At 40.4% G+C, this 19,788-nt stretch overlaps 1 protein-coding gene across 6 annotated transcripts; it reads left to right on the top strand.

The window, feature by feature from the left end:
• Positions 1–1,156: 1,156 nt before the first annotated feature.
• GYG2 (glycogenin 2) lies at positions 1,157–19,784 on the top strand. Of its 6 annotated transcripts, XM_074814905.1 has the most exons (10): positions 1,158–1,356; positions 6,152–6,304; positions 7,041–7,182; positions 8,933–9,107; positions 10,415–10,577; positions 11,140–11,266; positions 12,169–12,391; positions 13,523–13,660; positions 15,347–15,457; positions 17,381–19,784. In XM_074814905.1, the coding sequence occupies exons 3-10, from the start codon at positions 7,127–7,129 to the stop codon at positions 17,540–17,542; spliced, it is 1,155 nt and encodes a 384-aa protein (XP_074671006.1). In that variant the 5' UTR covers positions 1,158–1,356; positions 6,152–6,304; positions 7,041–7,126; the 3' UTR covers positions 17,543–19,784. The 6 variants fall into 6 exon arrangements, with proteins under 6 accessions (XP_074671010.1, XP_074671005.1, XP_074671009.1 ...); XM_074814909.1 differs by lacking the exon at positions 6,152–6,304 and having other exon boundaries at positions 1,157–1,356; positions 15,406–15,457; XM_074814904.1 differs by lacking the exon at positions 6,152–6,304 and having other exon boundaries at positions 1,157–1,356.
• Positions 19,785–19,788: the final 4 nt, after the last annotated feature.

The following is a 19,788-nucleotide window of genomic DNA, read 5'->3' as shown; positions in this document are numbered from 1 at the left end:
GGAGGTGTTTAAGAGTCGGGTCAACATAGCGCTGAGAGATATGGTGTAGTTGGGAACTGTCCATGTTGGGTTAATGATTGGACTGGATGATCTTCAAGGTCTTTTCCAACCTAGATGATTCTGTGAACTCGTGGTGAATCCCATGTGTCTGGGTTACTGTAAGCTACGCTGGAGTCACCGTACTCGTGCTCCAAGACCAATTTTTTGCACTCTGGGATATTCACCATCAAAGGCGTTGGTGTTTTCCTCAAAGGGCTTCACCGTGGAGTCTCCTCCAGCTCATCTTTCTCCTCCCCGTTTCCGCACAGCGGCGTACGCGGTGGGGAGGCTGCGTTGTGATCCAAGGAGCACGAGTGGCCCCTCATCCTGTCAGCCTGGGACCCGCCGGCCCGCGCAGGCCGCAGCTCCCCACGACGGTGGCCGGGCCCCGGGCGCTCCCCGCTCGCGGCGCGGCGGGTGCTCGGCCACGGTGCGGGGCCCTCCCTTCTCCCTGCCACAGGGTTTGCTCTTCTCTTCGACGTCGGCCTGAGCCGCCGCGCAGTCCCGCAGGGGCCGGCTCCCTCTCCCGGGAACAGCGGTGGGGGGGTGCGTGGGGGCCCTTCCCCAGCGCCCCCGGGCAGCGCGCAGGCAGCCGGCCGGGGCGGGCGGCCCGAGAGGAGGCACCTCCGCAGGTCCCGCGGAAACCCGCAGCCCCGCGGGCGGCGGGACGGGCGGGAGGAGAAGAGACTGGAGGCGAGGGACGCCCCCCGGCCGCCGCCATGTCGGGCGGGTGGGCGGGCGGGGTGAGCGCTGCCCCGCCGCGGCCCATGGGGCGGGAGCGCCGCGCCGCGCCGCCAGGGGGCGCTGCGGTGCCGCCGCTGCCGCCGCCGTGCTGCCGCTGCCCTGCTGCCGCTGCTGCCGCTGCTGCCGCCGCGCGTGGGGGGCGCCGGTCGGACGTGGGGGCACCGGGGCGACCCAGGGCAGTGGGGAGGTGCCGGGGACCCCGTTCGGCGGCGGCTGCGGAGGCCGAGCTCCGGGCTCAGGGCGCTGCGGGGGCGCACGGCGGGGCGGGGGGCAAGGGGAGGGTGGCCCCTGTGCGGTAAAGTCAGTGCCGGGAACGGGGGGGCGGGGTGGGTCGTGCCAACCCTCCCAAACGGTCTCTGCCGCTAATGCCGTTTCTCTGCCGCTGCGCAGGAACCCCTGCGAATATAATTCACCTCCCACTGTCTTCAGCAGGAAGGAGGCTAATCCCATTTTGCGATTTACCGCGCCCGCCGCCAGCAGGTGAGGCGGCGGCGGCGGCGGAGGTGGGCGCCGTGGGCCCGGGCCGTGGGCCGTGCCCCTGCCCCTTGGCCCCCGCCTGCCGCAGGATGTCCGGTGAGTACCGCGGCTCCGGCCCCGGGCGCTGCCCCAGCGGCTGCCGTCGCGTTTCGCAGCAGCCGCCTCGTTGGTGTTCGGCAGCCCCGCAGGGACGGCCTCGCCGCTCCCCACCCTCCCCCCCCCCCCCGGGGGTCCTTCTCCCTCCTCACACCCCGGTGCGGGCGAGGGTCTCTGCTGTTTCGTTATCAGAGGGGACTGTGCTGCAATGAGCAGTCTCAGATTAGGATTTGAACTGTTCGGCTGGTGGGATGAAAGAGGTCAATTCATTGGTGTCTTCTGCTTGTACGTACAGACTGGCCTACCCAGGCCTCTGGGCGCTTTCCTGGTGGATCTGCAGGGTGACCGACCCGGGTGGGCACCCCCAGGCTGAGGCAGATTCAGAGAAACCTTTCTCACTTCCTCTCTTGCATAGCACCGGTATTGGTTTTATTCAGTTATCCTAAAAGCCACGAGGGACTGGTTCAGGGCTAACCGCACAGGGTGGTTACAGGTGCTCTTTTGTTTCTTGAATGTGCTCGAAAAACTGAAGAACTTGAGGGGCAGCCCTCCAAAGTTGGGTTTGTTGAACCGTTTGAAGGGTGTCACAAACATACCTTCCTCAGGCATTCCGCCTGGTGGATCCCAAGTTTGAATTCATGTATGTGGCACCTCAGTGTTGGAGGAAGCTGCAGGAAGGGGGTCTGCAGATTAAAGGGTTAGACGACTGTGGGTTGGTTTGTTTTGTGGGTTTTTTTGAAAGGAAGGTGGAAAGACTGGAAACATCTAACAATGTATCAAGTCCTCTGTGCTGTCTTTGGACTGCTTAAGCAATTACTACTATTTTTTTTCCAACTGGTATGTTACTGTTTTGGGACTAGTTTTGGGTGCTATGTGTTAGTCTCATTTGCATAGTATAAGATTGTGGCATTTGATTTTTCATAAGGATTATTTACTTTCTGTTGAATAACAAAATTGCAGGATCTTGAAGCAGAATGTAAGTGTTCCTAACTGAAAGATACATAGTAAAAGCTGCACAAAATGAGAAACAAGTCCTCTTTCTGTAGCGTCCCAAGATAATGGTTGTAATCCTGTCCATTAAAATTTGGTATTGTTTTACTAAAGGATAAGAGAGAGTCTGGTTTTGGATCAGGCAGAACTTTGTTAGACCAAGAGAAGTACTGCATGCCACCAAACATCAATTTATATTCTGTTATAAAAAGGTCTGTGTTAAGTGTCGGTTGTGCCACCTTCATCGGTAATGTAAATGTTTCTGCTATTGGACCCAGACTGAGGAAGTATGGGAATTAAAATTGCCAGCTGTCATTTGTTTACCTGGGCAAGAACTGATTCTTTGCTGAAAACTTGTCTAGTAATTTCTGATGGTGGTCTGATATAGGTTTTTGTCTGACATCATTATTCATTTTACCGACTTATAACAAAATACTTCTTGACTGCTTCTAAGGTTGTGGGTGTCAGCTGGAGCAGAGCTTTCTGTTCCAAGTACTTCTGATACAGTTGTGCTAGGTCAGAGAAGTGAGAAGGCCTGTAGCTTTCTTTTTATCTTTGCAGTAGTCTAACACATCTTCACTGAGACACGCTTCTGGGGAAGATGCATAGGGACCTCTGTGTGGGAGAAGAAGCAGCAAAAGTGTTGTCAGAAAACATGATGTGAGTTGGGGCTGTGTTATGGCATTGTCTCTCAGGATTTCAGAAAGGTGCTTTGGGCTCAGTTGTCACAGGTCCAGACTGCAGCCTGCCTGTCCTGCAGATTGTGTCTGAGGCAGAAGCGGGGGAGGTGACAAAAGAACAACAGGTGGTACCTGGGAGGAATTTAAAGCAATTGTACAACGTTGGTTAGTATGAATGACAGTACGTACTGGGAACCTAACCAGCCTGTTGGACGCTTTTAGCTATTGATTTACCTACTCTTATTTTTATGCATAAGATAGCAATGTGTTATTTAGAACAGGTTTGTAGGAAAGTTGTAGCATATGAGTCTCTGGTCTCCTACTGAAATTTTGGAGTGGGCGACTTGGCAAATTTGAGTTGTTACTCTAGGAGCCACAGCTAGAGCACATTTATCCTTTCTCTGTCTATTAAAAGAAAGACCAAAATATGTTTAAAGCTATGTCTGGTGGATTATGGAAAAAACCTTACCCTACTTAAACTTGTCTTGAAGCTGGCAGGTGCACGTGGTTCATTCAGTACATGTTCTTACGAGTCACTCCTGATTCTCAGTGGGTAACTGGTGTTTGCTCATTCCCTCTCTTTTCTTTGAACATCAAAGTGAGCACCACCCTGTCTGCTTGCTGGTGTGGATTCTAAGTAAAGCTTTTAGCTGCCCTGGAATTGGTTTTCAGGCCTGTTGAAGAATTTTGCCTCTGGCAGTGTCAGAGGTACCACTGCTGTGAGTAAGTAGTGTAAGAAGTTGGTGATCTTGGCTAAAAAACTGTAAGTTTCACATAAAATCATCCTGAATGTAGTGATTCACATTAACTTTGCTGTCTTTTCTGTGTTGCTATCTGTAGCTGCAGAGTGGGCTCCAAAATAACTCACCAGAGTTATTTGCTTGAAAAACCTCGGTTATTTCTAAGAAACTGTTGTTAGGTATTAAAACTGAGGAGCCACTGCTGACGACAACGATTTCTAAATTTACATCTTCATGTACTGTGTGGTAATCCAGAGAAGATAAATGAGCAGATTTATCAATTCATATGACATGGTTTTAATGTAATCCTAATCATACACTTACTTTTCTCATAATTCACTGAGAGTCAATGGTATTAGCCATAGGGTTCCACAACTTGAAAGCAATTTGCTTGAAAACTTAATACTGTTCACACTAGGTGTTTTCCATGAAAAATCCTGTTGTTGTTCAGCACAAAGACTTGAAAGTTATGCACTTGACACTTAAAAAAAAAAAAAAAATCCAGTTGCAATGAATTTTAAATGCCTACACCTTTGACTTTCAAACTTAAAATATCAAATCTTTTTCAGCTTAAAGTCAGTGAGTGAAACCCTGTGTACATTAGATTTAATGCAGCATTGTTCTTGATTTCTGTTAAATGGGAATTTTCAGGTAAATGGTTTACTTTCAAAAGTTTATATGAAAATCTGATCCTTAGTTTTCAGTTACAAAAATAAAACATTTACTTACAGGAACAGTGTTCCAAAGTACAGAATAAATGAGGCAAGTCAAGTAACACTTCTTCCTTGAAAACAGGGATTAGATGAAAGAACAAGTAATGATTAAATCTTTTTATTTTAAACTCCCTATGGATCCTTAATGAATCAGTGATGCCCCTGTATGATTTTAAAATAGCTAGGATGCACTTCTCTGCATGAGAAATACATTAATGTTGCATGTTTTCAGTCAATTTATTTAATTATTTCTGTAATGATTCACTTCATCAAGAAGGCCATAATATGTGTCCCACATCTGATTCTCAGATCAGACAACTGGTTTCTTTTCTGTGTGAGGTATTAGCAAGAGTTCTTAGAAGCTGTGTTTGTTCAGCAGTTTGCTTCCTTGTGGTTCTGACCACAACTTTTGCTCCAGAGTTACAGGGGATGAAAGCATATGTAGGATGTGGTAATTTGCCATACCAGCTTGCTGAACTATTTGATGAGTAGCTTGTGTATTTTTAGATCTATTACTTAAGTAAAGGTTCAGCTTCTGTAGCTAAAAGAATTTGCAGAAGCAATAAGATTATGTGTTCAGTTTTGTGTTTCTTTTTTTGAAACAGTATTTTAAGATTTAAGCTCCCATTCGTTTCACAGTTTGCTTTTGTATTAACCTACCTCCCGCTTTCCTCTCAGTAGTGGTTTTATTACCTTTATTTGGCTGAAGATGCTTGTTGCCTAACACAAAAGTGCTTTTCTTTGCTGACTCTTTGTGTCTTTTAAGAATAATTTTATTGCTAAAGTAGCTTTCAGTGTTTTATTATTTTTTATTGGTTTTTATGTATGTTTATATTTATTCATTTAACCTTTTGGAAAATTGCAGTAGGAGCAGTTTACTTGCACAACTGTCATTTTAAACCACTTCATCTAAGCAAATCCTTATTAATTGTTTTCTGGTACACACTTGCTCAAGCTGTTATGACAACAGGAGATCTGAAGGCTCCTGTTTTGATCTGCTGCTTCTGGAAATTGTGATTAAAAGTGTTGTTGGAGATTGCTTAGCTGAGGGATCGGCAAACTATTTTAAGTTTAGATAGATTATTGGGGTTTTTTTGGTCAAGTTTAACACTACTGGAGTTCTCCTGAGGTGCAGGGATCTGTTGTGATGTCAGCAAACATAAGGTGTATGTGCCTGATTCAAATTCAGGTCTGGCTGGGGATGAGCGGGAGGTAGGGAAAAAGGGGGGGAAGAAGACAGCAGATCAGTGGGTCTGAGCTTTGCTCTGCATTCAGAGGACATGAAAAATGAAAATACTTAGTACCTGAGAGTTTGTCACCAGCACCAACCATACTTCATTGCACACCTTGATGTTAGGTTAGAGATTTGAACTCATTTGTTTTGGCAGCTTCTGGCTGAGGCAGCCATGAGGTCATTTGTTGGGTTCTCTGCAACTAGTTCCATGAGATTCTTTCCTAGCGTCTCTCACAGAGCCTGGAAACTGCATGAAAGGGTGGGTTTTTTGTTGTTATTGTTTGGTCCTTTTAATTTATTTAACATAATTGCTTGTCCCTTAATATGATGGTGGTTTTAAACAAGTAATTCAGCACAAGTATTTATTGAAGCTCTAGAGCTCAGTGGAATTACCCTCATCTGTGTGACCCGCTCATCTTGTTCTGGTTAATTTTGCAGCCTAGAAAGCTGAGGTCTTCCTCCTGCTCTGAGGATGCTGTTCACCTTGCTGAATCATAGGTTCTGTCTCTCCCCAGGAGAACCCCAGTAACAGTGGTTCTGTCAGAGGGCAGAGCTGAAGAAGCAGCCCCTGGTGATACTGCCACAGGCCTGGTATCTCTGCAAAATACATTATGTCTGCTATTGTGCAGGAGTTTAGCTTACTTGCTTTTTTATTGTAATTTTTTCCTGTGTGTTTCTTGACAATGAGGAACACTCCTGATTCTCTTGGAGTTACTTGAGGTAGGGATCCTTAGTTTCTGGGAGATGTACCAATCTCAGTAGCAATTTCTTTGCATTTGTTCAGCCAGCACCAGTTACTCCCATACAAATAGGACAGAGCAAAGGACGATGCCTGTTGGGTTGATTCAGTGAGGTTATGGAAAGGACATTTCTGGCTAGTACTTAGCATGCTGGGTTTTTTCCTTAGCTTTTAACACTGTATAAACAGGAACATTTTCCTTATCGGTTGTATTATGCTGTGTTAGTTAAATGTAAAATCTAAATATTTACAGATTGACTTTTTTTGATTAACATCCTATTTAGGCAATAAGACTTGGGAAATTATTTGTTTAAGGCTAGTCCAAAAACTTCATACCTGTTATTATGTAAATCAGGCAAACAAAAAATTACAAAATTCAGAAACATACATTCTGCAATCACATTCAATGGATTTTCTATTCAGTTGTGTCTTCTGGGGGAGTTTGGGAAAAAAAAGAGCTTATCACAGGAACTGCAGGTTGTTATAAGCCGCAGCCTGTTGGTTAGCTGGAGGAGGGAGATTGTAAGAACCTGCCAAAAGAGCTTATGTTAAAGCTGTAAAGTAACTCTTCTGAATATTTGCTCACAGTAACAGATCAAGCCTTTGTGACCCTTGCTACTGATGATGTGTACTGTCAAGGCGCTCTGGTTCTCGGACAGTCATTGAGGAACCATATGACATCTAGAAAATTGGCAGTTCTAATTACACCAGAGGTTTCCAGTGGGATGAGGTAAGGATTCATGTATTTTTAGAGGTTGATGATACAGAAGAATAAACAACAGCATGAAAGATAGGCTTCCTGTGGATTTCACAGCATTATGTTTAGAAGTTCCCCCTTGGCTAGCGATTTCTGAGAGGAGTCCCGCATAACATCCATGATAAGATTGTAAACCTAATAAGAACTGACTTGCAGAAGTAGAGCTTGTGGCTGGAAGTTGTCTTAAGCCCATAACTGGGCACATAAGAAGAAAGTTCCAGAACTAAGATTTTAGTGTGTTGCTTTTGAGCTAAAATAAAGGCACTACTGTTTGTTTGTTTTGGTTTTTTTTCCTCAAGTGTTTATTTTTTAGAAGGAGCTAACATGTAACCACATGTGACATCAGAACTCTCCCAAAACCTTAGGGGCTCAGTTTCAGATGACTAATCTGAAAATATTGGTGCATGGCTATCATGATGAGAAATTAATTTATTTTGGCGTTTTTTTTTTTTTTTTTTTTAAAAATCACTTTCCAATTTGGGTTGTGATTTTACAGGCACTACAGAATTACATGTACAGAAATGTCATTAGATCTGCTGAACTCAAGCCCTGTTATTTGGAGAACTGTGTTGCTTGCTAAAAGGAACATGACATGCCATAGCTACTTAAACTCTTAGTTCTGCTATGGCTTAGGAAGTGTGCAAGTTCCTGATTTCTGTATGCCATATGAAAGTATTTGCAGTGCATCTGCCTCAAGAGACATTTTTGCTGTGATTAGATGTACAGAAATCTGTTTTTACAGGTTTTTTTAAAGTATGGATTCTGTCGGAACACCGTAACCTTCCTGAGGGAATACTGTATACATTTGACACCTGGGTGGATACTAAGTCTATCAGTTTTTCCATCCTCATTCAGTGGGGGGGGAAAAACCCTTTATAATTTATTTTTTAAATCAAGGATAGCATTAAAAAAAAAAAAAAGTACATCATTGAACTATGCTTCTAAAAACCTATATGTACTCTTAATTCTTTCCTAGTTAACTCCTGACCCTTGAATATGAGTCAAGCAAAAACTAATGACTCTGAAATCTAGATAATCAGCACAGGCTTTTCTTTTTCTGTGTTTGTGTGACATCCAGGACTTTGTAGTTAGTAGTGTAATGTAAATAAATAAGCTGTGTTTAAAAGGCTTTTTTCTTGTGTGTTGAAGGAAAATTACCTCTTTTGGTATCACCTCCCAAATTCTCATGAAAGATATGCATAGAAAAAAGACATTTGAGACAATTTGTAGTAGTGAGGAAGTATATATTGCCTGTTTTAAAAGGTGCAGTTTGGAAGCTGCATTTACTTGGGCATAATAGGTGCAAATAACTGTGCTGGCAATGCATGCCACATCCTGTGCGGTGCACGGGGAACACAGTATGGTGCTGCTCTTCAGAGACAACTGTGCAGGATGAAAGCTGTTTCAGTTTCTGTTGGTGTTTCTATAGGAAATTAAGTAACTAAAATAAGGATTGGTTTCCTCTCCATACAGCACCTGTCACTTTTGAGGTGCTGGCCCCACAGCAGAAGAGGTGATGGCTTATGGCCTGATTGACAGCTGTCTCTTCAGCAGACTGCTTACAAGGACTTTTGACTTGTGACTTCTCATTCTAACCAATTGATCTAGCCTTTGTTATTGTCATAATAAATGTGATACTGTATGTCACTGTTTTCATGCCAGAAGTGACCTCTGATGAACCTCTCTAAATTCCCTTCTTTATCTCCACTGCTTGCTCCGGTAGGTCAGTCCTCCACAGCGTATTTGATGAAGTCATAGAGGTGGATGCACTTGACAGTGCTGACTCAGTCCGTTTGGCTCTGACGCAGAGGCCAGAACTGGGTGTAACCTTCACTAAGCTTCACTGTTGGACTCTTACTCATTATAGCAAATGTGTCTTCATGGATGCGGACACTTTGGTGAGTAGAGGGGGAGCTGTGGAAACGTTTGTGTCTGTCTTAAAGAGCTACTCTGAGTGCATGATGCTTCCTTGTCAGGCAGCCTACCGGCCTATGAAGTGGCCAGATTTTCTGGTAGTCACAAGGTTGCAGGAGCTCCAGCTGACATGTTTTGACAATGCTCACAGTTTTGCCAGCTGCACAGAAATAAACTCTGTTGTGAGAGTAGCCTCAGGACTGTCTTCAAAAGATATCACAGTCTATGCAAACAGCCTTCTGATAGATGTTTAAAAGAAATCTCTCTCATACACTTTCATTTGGACTTACTCCGGTCAGAAAGGCAGGCGAGTTTTAAAATGAAGGGGAAAAAACCCCCAAAAGCCCAGAAACATTAATATTAAAAAAAATAATAATTTAGAGGTATAGAGATAAAAACAGCCATATTTTTGGCAAGGAAAATCATGTCAGTTTTTCCCCTGCACTTACATGGTTCACTTTGGAAGACTGGGATGCATTTTTCATTTAATAGGACTGTATTTGAATTAGAAACCAAATTAAATTATTCTTCTCAGGCGGTCAGGTGGGGAGGCTTATGATTTCCTGCTTTACGTTACAGTTAAAGGAGGAAGACAAATATTTGGGGTTTTTTTTAAATTCAATGAAGTAATCTTTCTCCTAAAAAATTTTTCTCCTGCTTTGCACAGTGGCTCAATTGTGGGTGGGGTCCAGACTTTCAGTGACTGCACAGCTGTCTTTCCACCAACTTTAAAAGTGATCTTGGCCTTAACCTGATTGATTTTTCCCACTTCCTTGTGAAGCTTAAAAACCAAACCAAACCGAAGCAAACCTGTGTTCTTAACTTACATTAGAAAACTGGTAACAAGAGACAGTTTTTCTGCTACCCCTTTAGTCAGCCTGTTGCTAACTCAAATTACTTGGATTTTCAGCTTTCATTCATCTCTGTTGCAGTTACTAAAAATAGTGGACTCTGGGAAGGTGATCTAAGAAAGAAGAAAATTGTATGGTTTCATGGTATGTTATAATATTTAAAGGGACCTTCTGCAGGATCTCCAAGGTTCATGAAATAATTTCACAAGGTTTGCACTTTTATCAGGGAAATCATGGAGAACCACAATTAATGTTGCCTTATTATATTAAAAACAGATATTCTGGCCCCTAGCATGTTTTTGCATTGTCACTGCTTTTATGCTCTGCAAGCTATGTACTTGGCCAAACTAGCGATTTACTCCATTGGTACTGATTTAGCTGCTCATGTTCTAGAAAAACATTTGCCCTAACAATTTTTTTCTTTTCCTACTGTCTCTAAGGTGCTTTGCAATGTTGATGAATTGTTTGACCGAGAAGAGTTTTCAGCAGCTCCTGATTCTGGCTGGCCTGACTGCTTTAACAGTGGTGTATTTGTGTTCCGACCTTCTTTGAAAACTTACAACCTACTGCTCCGGTTTGCTGCAGAACATGGCAGCTTTGATGGTAAGGGGCAAGGCTTAAGGGATGAAGTGCAAGACATTAGATTCCTTCTCACTAAGCCATTTTCCAAAGCTTCCATGCTATTGGGCAGAATAGAGAAAGACAGGAGTTGTCTGGGCTTTACGTAACTGTCCCCACAAAAATTTAAGGTGCAGACCTTTGCTTCTTACACTGTACTTAAGACTCACCGACTTATTGTGGACTGTGATTCCCAGAAAATGTCAATGAAGGGACATTGTGTCTCAGTCTTATTCAGTAAGTTTTAATTTTACTGTCTGGTTTAGGAGAGAGAAATACAGCTGATCTTCAGTCTTCTGCTCTGAGGGAGACCAAAACCCTTTCCTACTCCTTTCTTCATATATTACAATAGGACTCCATTTACACTGAACTTGCATCGGAGTGGATCAGGTATTATTCACGTGTACCTGCTCACATGGCCATATTGTCAAGTCCAAGTTGCAGTCCCATGAACACACCATTCTTGGTCCCATCCTTGGACGTGAAATTTTGACGTAAATTTGAGTGTATGCATAATTATGGTAATACCGGTTTTTATATTCTTTAGGAGGTGATCAAGGCTTGTTGAATAGCTTCTTCAGCAATTGGGCAACAGCAGATATTGGCAAACACTTACCTTTCCTCTATAACTTAAGCAGCAGTGCTGTATACACGTACGTTCCTGCTTTCAATCAGTAAGTAGTAACACTTCTGACTGACCGTAAACCTCTGTAGTTTGTTAACAAACATTCTATTATAAGAGAGAATAATAATGCCATTCTGTTGATTATAAAGTAGTCACAAATGATATGTAAAAATCATACAGTAGAAGCTTAAATGCAATATGAACATCTTGCATCTGGACACAGAGAGAGTCCCAGAGTTGGCTACACTGTCTCATACGTTGTTTCAGAGAAGCTTTACTCATGTTTGAAAGGATGTAGATTACTTTAGCATTAGGTTCTGACAGCTTCACTTTCAAAGTTGTTCCTGTCTTTCCCAGTCAGTTCTATGGAAAGAGTTGTTTGTTTGTTTGTTTTATTATTTAATTTATTTCTTAGATTCTTTTGTAAAACAAAATTTGTGCTAGTAATTACATGACTTCAGAAAATGCAGATAATTTTCTGGCAGAAGGCAAGCTGGATTTAGGGTGTCATGAATTACTGTTCCAGTTGCACAAAACACTCTTACTGGAAGGTGAACTTCAGATGATGTATTAGCAATTTTTAATATGTGATTAGTAATAACCAATTTTGTTGATTCAGTGTTTTAAGTGGTATTTATTTGTTTGTGAACAGAGTAGATAGGAGGACTGGAAATGGTACTGCAGGAGCCTGTCAGTTTCCTTCACAAACTTCTCTACTAGAATCAGCATCTGGAAGAAAATGGCAACACAGCCTTTTGTTTTCTATATGCTAAATGAGATACCCTATGATAAGATAGAAAAAATACTAATATATATTCATATTGAATGTGTTGCTGTTGCAAAATGTTGAAATTATGTCACCAGTGAGAGTAAGCGTGTTTCCTTAGCAGTTTATATAAGCTAAAATACATATATATTTAATGTATATACCTGTATGTTTAATCTCTACAGTTTTGGTAGAGATGCCAAAGTTGTTCACTTCTTGGGAGCGACAAAGCCGTGGAACTACAAATATAACCCTCAAACAAAGAAAGTTATCCAGGACGGCACCACCTCTGGATCTTTTCATCAGCTGTCATTTCTTGCCCTCTGGTGGAATATATACAGTGCCAGTGTATTGCCTTTGTTAGAAAAACTTCAGAAGGTGGAAGAATCAGAATCTGAGGAATGCAAGGTAACTAATAAGGGGTTAGTGGGAATATGCTGGAATCACAACAAAAGTTCGGAAAATGATGTGGTTGCTAGAGGGAGAAATTACATGGAAAAACTGTATCTGTTGATTGGTAGTAACAGTGATTGCTTCTAGAAGCATCTAAACTAGCAGTTTAGGAAGGATTTTTAATACTATTGACTTTCCAAAGATTTCCTCAGCCCCCTTCTTAGTTGATGAAGAGTTCGTATGGGAATGTATGTGTATAGATTCTGCAAATTAAACAGAAAGTATGATACCAGAGAAGGTGATGATCTGGATATGAAAGAAACAGGCTTTTGACTTTTTGAAGGCAAGTTGATGTAGACCATCAAATGAGCCCTTGAACTATACTAAAATTTACATTTTCAGAACTGCATTCTAACTTGTTTTATGAAGGTCATAACAAATAAATCAGATTTACAAAGGCAATGTAAATAGTATTTAGGATGTTAGATACAGTACTCTGATGTCATCAAGCATTTACTCTTTAATTTTATTTTTTTTTTTTCCCTGAAAGGAAGTGCACAATGGATGGTTTCCATGAATAGACTAAAAAAATCTGTTGATAAATAGATGATTTCTTGGAGACCAGCAGCACAAAGTAATGAATAGGAGAAGTATGATTTTTAATTTTGTATGCAGACATGATCACTGCTATGCATATGTAAATATTTTCTTAATTTTTTGTAATATTACACTATTACCACCACTGAACTAATCGCATAGTCCCATAAGATCAGTTGGACAATTGCCATCAAAGCCCTAGAGAGGAATTTGGCTTGTTAACCTCATGACAAATTGGAAAGCAGAGGGAAGGAATGGGGTTTTTGATCTCATGCTTTAATATGTTTTGATTTTTTTTTTAAGAAATTTTGTGCAGTAAAGAAATATTTCAGCTATGGTAACATGAAAGTGGAAATACCTGTTAGATTTACCTCTTGATGATGCTGGCATACTCATAAGTGCTCTGAATCTGGGACCACAAATTTTTTTAATTTATTAACTTAGTCCTTAAATGCTGAAATCCCTGTAAGGAAGTGAAACTATTGTAAATAAGATAGTAATTTCTTGCAAAATTGTATTTCAGTGGTGAGATGTTCTTATTTTTGTTAGCACGCTTTCAATGGAGTTGAAATTACACTGAAGAAGGTCAGTCCTGTGGCCAATTCGCTGGCAATGCCTGTGCTTCAAGAGCAGACATATGAAATATATCCCACAGCATCTTCACCTGACGAATTCACTTTCAAAGCTGTAAGTATGTTGCATATTACTATATGCAGTAACAAAGTAAAATGATATACTAAAATGACACTTTTTTAGATGATGCTTCTGATCTGGGAGATTATATCTTCTTCAATTTAGCTGTAGCTATTGAATTTTCTTGCTAGTGTCAGAAATAGTCTAAAGAGTATTTATTTTCTTTAATCTTTAGTCACGCATTCATGATGTGTCCAGAGGTTGAACGAGTTTGCATTGAATTTTATGAAGAGATTACTTATTGAAAGTTGTTAGGTACTTAATAAACTATGATAGAAAAAAAGTTCTGTTACCAAAGTAATGTTTTGACTATTAATACTCTATATTTAAAACTAGAATCCTTCCTCTCACTCCTCTGTAGAAATCTTTTTTTCCCCAGAAGTGCTGACTCAGTAAACTGTTCCCCAAATTTCTGTGATTTGGGCAACAAGGAGTGTCTTAAAAGAATCCACTGCTGAACACTGCAGGGGTCCTGGTTCTTTTGTCAGTCTTCCTGTATTTGCCTCTTTGTATTTGGGTGTTTCTGTTGCACTGACTCCCCTTATTTTATGCAGGAATTAAGTTGGACATAATAGCACAATCTTTCTGCAGGTATAAGTCATGACACGTTGTACGATAAACCATGCTACAGCAAGGTACAATTGGGAGAAAATAACGTTCTAATGTCATCTGCTATTGTAACTTGTGGACTACTCTGCAGTTTTTATTATGTTCCACGCTTCATCCCTTCAGAGTGTAGTTACTCCATAAAATAAAACTGTAGTCTTCCTTCCTTTCTTTTCCCTTGTGTGAAGGGTCTGAAGGAAAACTGCAAACCTTCCAGCTCTCTAACTTAATAATTTATTTGCAAAGGATATTTGCCTCATGCATCCAATTCCATTGGAAATGCTCAAACCAAATAGAGACACATTTTCAAGATGTTTGAGGTAAAAGATTCATAATGTTCACTTAAAGCAGTGTAATTACAATTTAAATTTCTTTTGTTTTCTAATTACTAGGGCTGGTTTATCATAAGCTAATATTAATTAGAAATTAATAGCCTGATTCTCTTCTTACTTAGGAACACCATCATGCCACTTTTTGCTGCTTAGTTTCAGCAGTCTTGTGGGATTGTTTTGGTTTTGGTGGAAGAGACTTCAGAGTGAGGCCTGTCTACTCATTTATGTTTTGATATCTGGCAAAGGCAAATATTTGGGACAGTATTTTTGGGGCAATCTATTTTACCTCTGTTTTGGAATTCATTGTTCTGTTCTCATTCTACACATATAAAAAGCTCATGAGTTATAGGGCCAAGCTATTATCCTAAAATGAGATTTTTCTCATTGAAGTTTGGCCCCACGGATGGCAGGCATCTACTGTAAGCTAGCTTCCCAGGCTGTTTCTGTAGTCACTGAAGAGTAACAGCCGCTCTTGAACCTATTTTAGGATGAGATGAGCTGCCCTCTGGAGGCACTTATCCTAGACTGATTATAGTAGGAGCTTTGACTCAGTGCCATTTTGATAGCTAAAGCTGGGTGAGATGAATTTTGTCCTTGGTGATGATGTGTTTTGTTCCTTTTCCTCCCATCCGCTGCTTTTTCTTACCCCAAGAATGAAATCAATTTGTATTGTATGAATTCTTATGAAAAGGAAACTATGAAAAAATATTCTCCTAATAAAACTTCAGTGGCTGTATTTTAGCAACCTCTATATGAAGTTGAACAAAGTGGTTCTAACGTCCATCTCTCTGAGCCTGACAGAACTTCAGAACAACTTGTATTTCATCCTGCGTTTCAGGAAACCTCAGAACTGGTACATGTAGCTTTCTGCATTGTACATCTGTTGATAATTGCGTGCATGTCTCTGCTGCCAACATAATATTGGGAAATCTCAACTAACTATGATGTAATGTGCAAATAAATTCTTTAAATTTTTTGCTATGTAATTTCTTAACTGCTTCCAATACTGGGGTATAACCCCTTTCTAGTTTTCTTTTAAAAACTTCTGGTTTTTAAATGCATATTTTCCCGTACTAGCCCCCAAGTAATAGATGCATGGTGTTAATTTTAGCTCTCCAATACTAATACAAGCAAAGCTGGTTTTTGGGGGTTTTTTTGGTTTTGTTTTTGTTTTGTTTTTTTTTTATCTTTTTTTTTTTTACCTGCTGGAGTGATGTTTCCGAGCAAGTGGAAAATGAATGTACAGTGAGTCAGGCATGGAGCCGAAGTTACTCAGCTTTCTTTTGTGATCTTGCATTGCATTTATCTGTGTGCAGTGTGACAGCAGTGCCAGACTTGGTGTTGACGGGGGTGACGGGTTGTCAAGGACTTGTATCCTGTAAGGTACACAACACAGCCATTTTCCTAGTGAGGCCTTCTGTATGACTGTGAAGTACTACAGTGAAATACTTTGACAAATAAAACTGTAGGTGAAATTGTACCTCCCATGCAGCCAGCGATGTTTGGGCCCCAGCTAAAATTCTTCATTTCTAAAACCATGATGATTCTTGTCTTATTGTTAATGGCATCCAAAGCTGTTGATAAGGCTTGCCAATGCTAAAGAAAGGAATCTTCATGCATTACTGCAGTTATGTGTATACAAAACCTGAAGATTAAATACCAAGTATTGCTGCATATTTGCATATATAGGGAGCAAGCATGCTCTTCAGAGTATTTATTCATATTTAGTCACGTACAGAGTGGGATCCATGTGGGAACACATATGGAAGGATGCAGTTGCCTTAGCATATAGTGTCATGTTGGCTGTTTGAAATACCTTACCTGCTCTGCAGGTGCAGGTCTTGCACAAGTCCTGTGCTTTATCTGCCCCAAATTGGCAGATGTAATGGGTATTCCAGGGCACTTCGGCAGTTTAAGCGACTGCTTCCTGCCCATTAAATTCTATTCAGAAACATTTTTATGTTCAATTTGTGAGGACTTAACTGGAAGTCCATTCTAGTTGATTTCATTTTTATTTATAACATGAGATGAGTTGTTTGCCTTGGAGCCTCTTGGAGTAGTATTGAAAGCAGGTTTTCATGGCTGCCTTGATTAGTCCTTGTTATATTTAATCTTTATTACTGGTTGTAATTGTTGGGATATCCCAGTTTTACTAGCATTGGTGAATCATGGACACAGTTTTTCTTTTATGTGGTTGAAATGATCACTAATAATGTGTCTTGCATTTGGGCACCTATGGTAACTTGATCTTGAATCATTTTGGACTGTCATTCAAAATGAACTAGTTATCTATGCAAAGAATAGTGTCAATCTTTTCAAGTAATTTATATGGGTCACGTCAGCTAAATAATACTGATCTCACTGGAGATCAGATAAAACAAATGACCAAAAATTCTAGGAACTTATGTTCATATGAAAGCCTGTTGAAGACAAAATTTGCACAGACACATGTTTATACTTTATTGTAGGAAATATTCTCCTCTAACAGGCTGTATTTGTAATATTCTCACTGTGTTGTTGCTGAGTATGCCAAGATCTGAGTTAAGACAAGTAAAATAAATGTTTGGTATGCTCAAAGATGCTATGAAAAGTAGTAAAAGCATGGGAAAATGAGATCACATTATCAAAACAAGAATGAATGTCTGAATACTGGTTGTTTTATTGTTTTAACTGGGACTGTATAAAGCAGAAGATTGACATTTAAGGTTTAACTTCACAGCACTGAAATGAGAACAACTAAATGACTATTTTCCCACTGTTCTGCCTCTTCCCACAGAACGAGGTCGCACATTCTGTTTCAGACCTGACTATTCACTTCAAACCAGAAGAATCAAGTCCAGAAGATGAACGAAGAAAATGGGAGGAGGGGCGTATAGACTATATGGGGAAAGATGCTTTTGAACATATCAAAAAGAAATTGGATGCATTTTTACATTAAGATGGAGTGTACTCACGATTTACGTTTCTTCTAGAAATGCAATCCTTGAATACTTGGCTATCTTCATAGTTTATTTAACACCAAAGTTGAAGAAATAGATATTGATCCTCATATATTTTGGGGGAAGACTAACAGATACAGACTCTTGTTTTTTAACTGTTAAGTGTGCCATCTTTATTGTTATGTGTGTCTCATCTTCATTGTTCTCCTGTAGTGCCTTCTGAAGTATAATGAATGGTACCCTCTGAGTTTGAACTCTCATATTTATCATTCTTCCCTGCTCCTCCCCATAACATTCTGCAGAAACAGTCATGAGTGTGAAACATGTTGGAAGTTGAGATTATTTCAAAAGTACTTTTACCTTTTCAAAGATGCTATAAAAAAAATTAAAACCTTGTTCTTGAAACCAAGTTAACACTTTCAAGAGCAACCGTAGTGTAGATTTCAATAGGAGAAAAAAGTGAGGAGATGAAATCCTGGCTTCATAGGAGCCTGCAGCAAAACTTTTTAATTTAGATATACTTAGGATTAGGGGAAATTCAGACTTCATCTGGGATCATTAGTGGATGTTCTCCCTATTTATAGGAAGCTGCTCAGCTTCATCACCAGCGTGATGAAGAGTGGTGTAAAACTCTTAAGATAGATCGATAATGTTTGTTAACCTTTTCTATTGTTGCTATAGGATAATGTTTTTATAATTATTGTTAGCTTTACTTGCATATTCAGAGTTGCAAATGCTGACACTATAGTGTAAACCTTCTGGTGCTTTATATCCATTTGTTTTACAGTACTTCAAACTGCAGTTGACAAAGGCATTCTTCTCCTTTAGGATGGTTGCCCCGTATTGCAGGCAGTTTGAATGCAACTGAAAACACAATTGGCACTTGTTTTAGTAAACAGGCCCTCTGAAGATCTTTTAAACAATAGCTGTGTGTGGGAACTAATAAATCTGTGAGTGTAGTTCCAGAAAAATCTACTGATGAGACTCGATTATATTAAGGATACTTATGGGGGATTGCTTTGTGAATTTGGGTATTTGAATTTGACTAATCTCAGGACAAACAGGGAAAAAGAAACACTTTGAAAAAAAGAAGCTTGACAGGCATGCTAATATGATAACATATTTGACACAATTATTCATAATGTTACTCAATATTAGAATGAGAATTCTGCAGTGCTGATACCAGACTTGAAGCATGTTTCAGTGTTAATATGTCACCAATTTTGGTACAAATATAGCTAATGAAGTAACTTGGGAATTCTGTTTAAAAAGCAATGATGTAACATTATGCATCAGAGGGATTGCCGTAGCTGCTAGTGGGGAAAAAGGCAGGGTAGGAGAGAAGGAATTCTTATTTCTTTTCCTCCATCAAAAAGGATGGGGGTGGAATGACTTGCACAAATTAGGAAAGGAATGAAAGAGTCAAGAGGTCCCTTAAAGGAAGAAAAATTATCTTTGAGTATTTTAGAATTACTTTCTAATATTCACAATAGTGGATTTACTTTTACTTTTGTCTGGTATTTCTGATTTTATCTAGTTCTTTATTTCTCATTTATTCTAAGCACTCTTAAAGCGGGAATCTCTTTGGTGGGTCTGCTGAATTCAAGCTCCTAGTTGAAGTTAGATGTTTAGGGTCCCTGAGGTCGAAGAGAGAGATGTCCAGAAGATGTTTCTTCTGAATTTCTCCATCGATCACAAAGGGACCTCGATAGCCTGCCTCTCCAGGGAGGTAACCTTTGCATGTTAAAACAGGTAGGTGTGTTCTGCCTCTTGCTGCGCGTGGCCCAGCTCAGCACTATGCGGAGATTGCAGCAGCTGCAGCACACTCTTACTCATGTGGCTTTTGATCTGCTCATTAACCCTGTTTCTTAGTGAACTTGTGCACTTCTGAGAAAGTTCTCTGTTTTATAAACATTATTGCTAATATAATTCAAACGGTGTTAGTTGACTACAGTTTCATATAGTCTTCAGTGTGAACTCATGCTTCTATGCAGCTGTACTTTTTACAGTAACTACTAGATCTTACTGGGCACATTAATTACATTGTGGGATAAAAATTACTGACATGAAATCAGTAACTGAAAGGCTTTAAAATAGGCATATGAATGTAGTAAAAGGAGCTGTCATAGAATACATTTGAAAGTGTGAATATGTAAAATGGTACTGTGCGTGGATTATACAATGTTTTGCAAAGAAATGTAGTGCATTAATGTCATGAAAATAAAATAGAAATGGAAAGGACGTA

The sequence above is a fragment of the Strix aluco genome, chromosome 2 (assembly GCF_031877795.1).
Source record: "Strix aluco isolate bStrAlu1 chromosome 2, bStrAlu1.hap1, whole genome shotgun sequence".
In the NCBI taxonomy this organism is placed as follows: domain Eukaryota; kingdom Metazoa; phylum Chordata; class Aves; order Strigiformes; family Strigidae; genus Strix; species Strix aluco.
The sequence above is the reverse complement of the archived record's forward strand: the minus strand, read 5'-3'. Positions and strand labels throughout refer to the sequence as shown.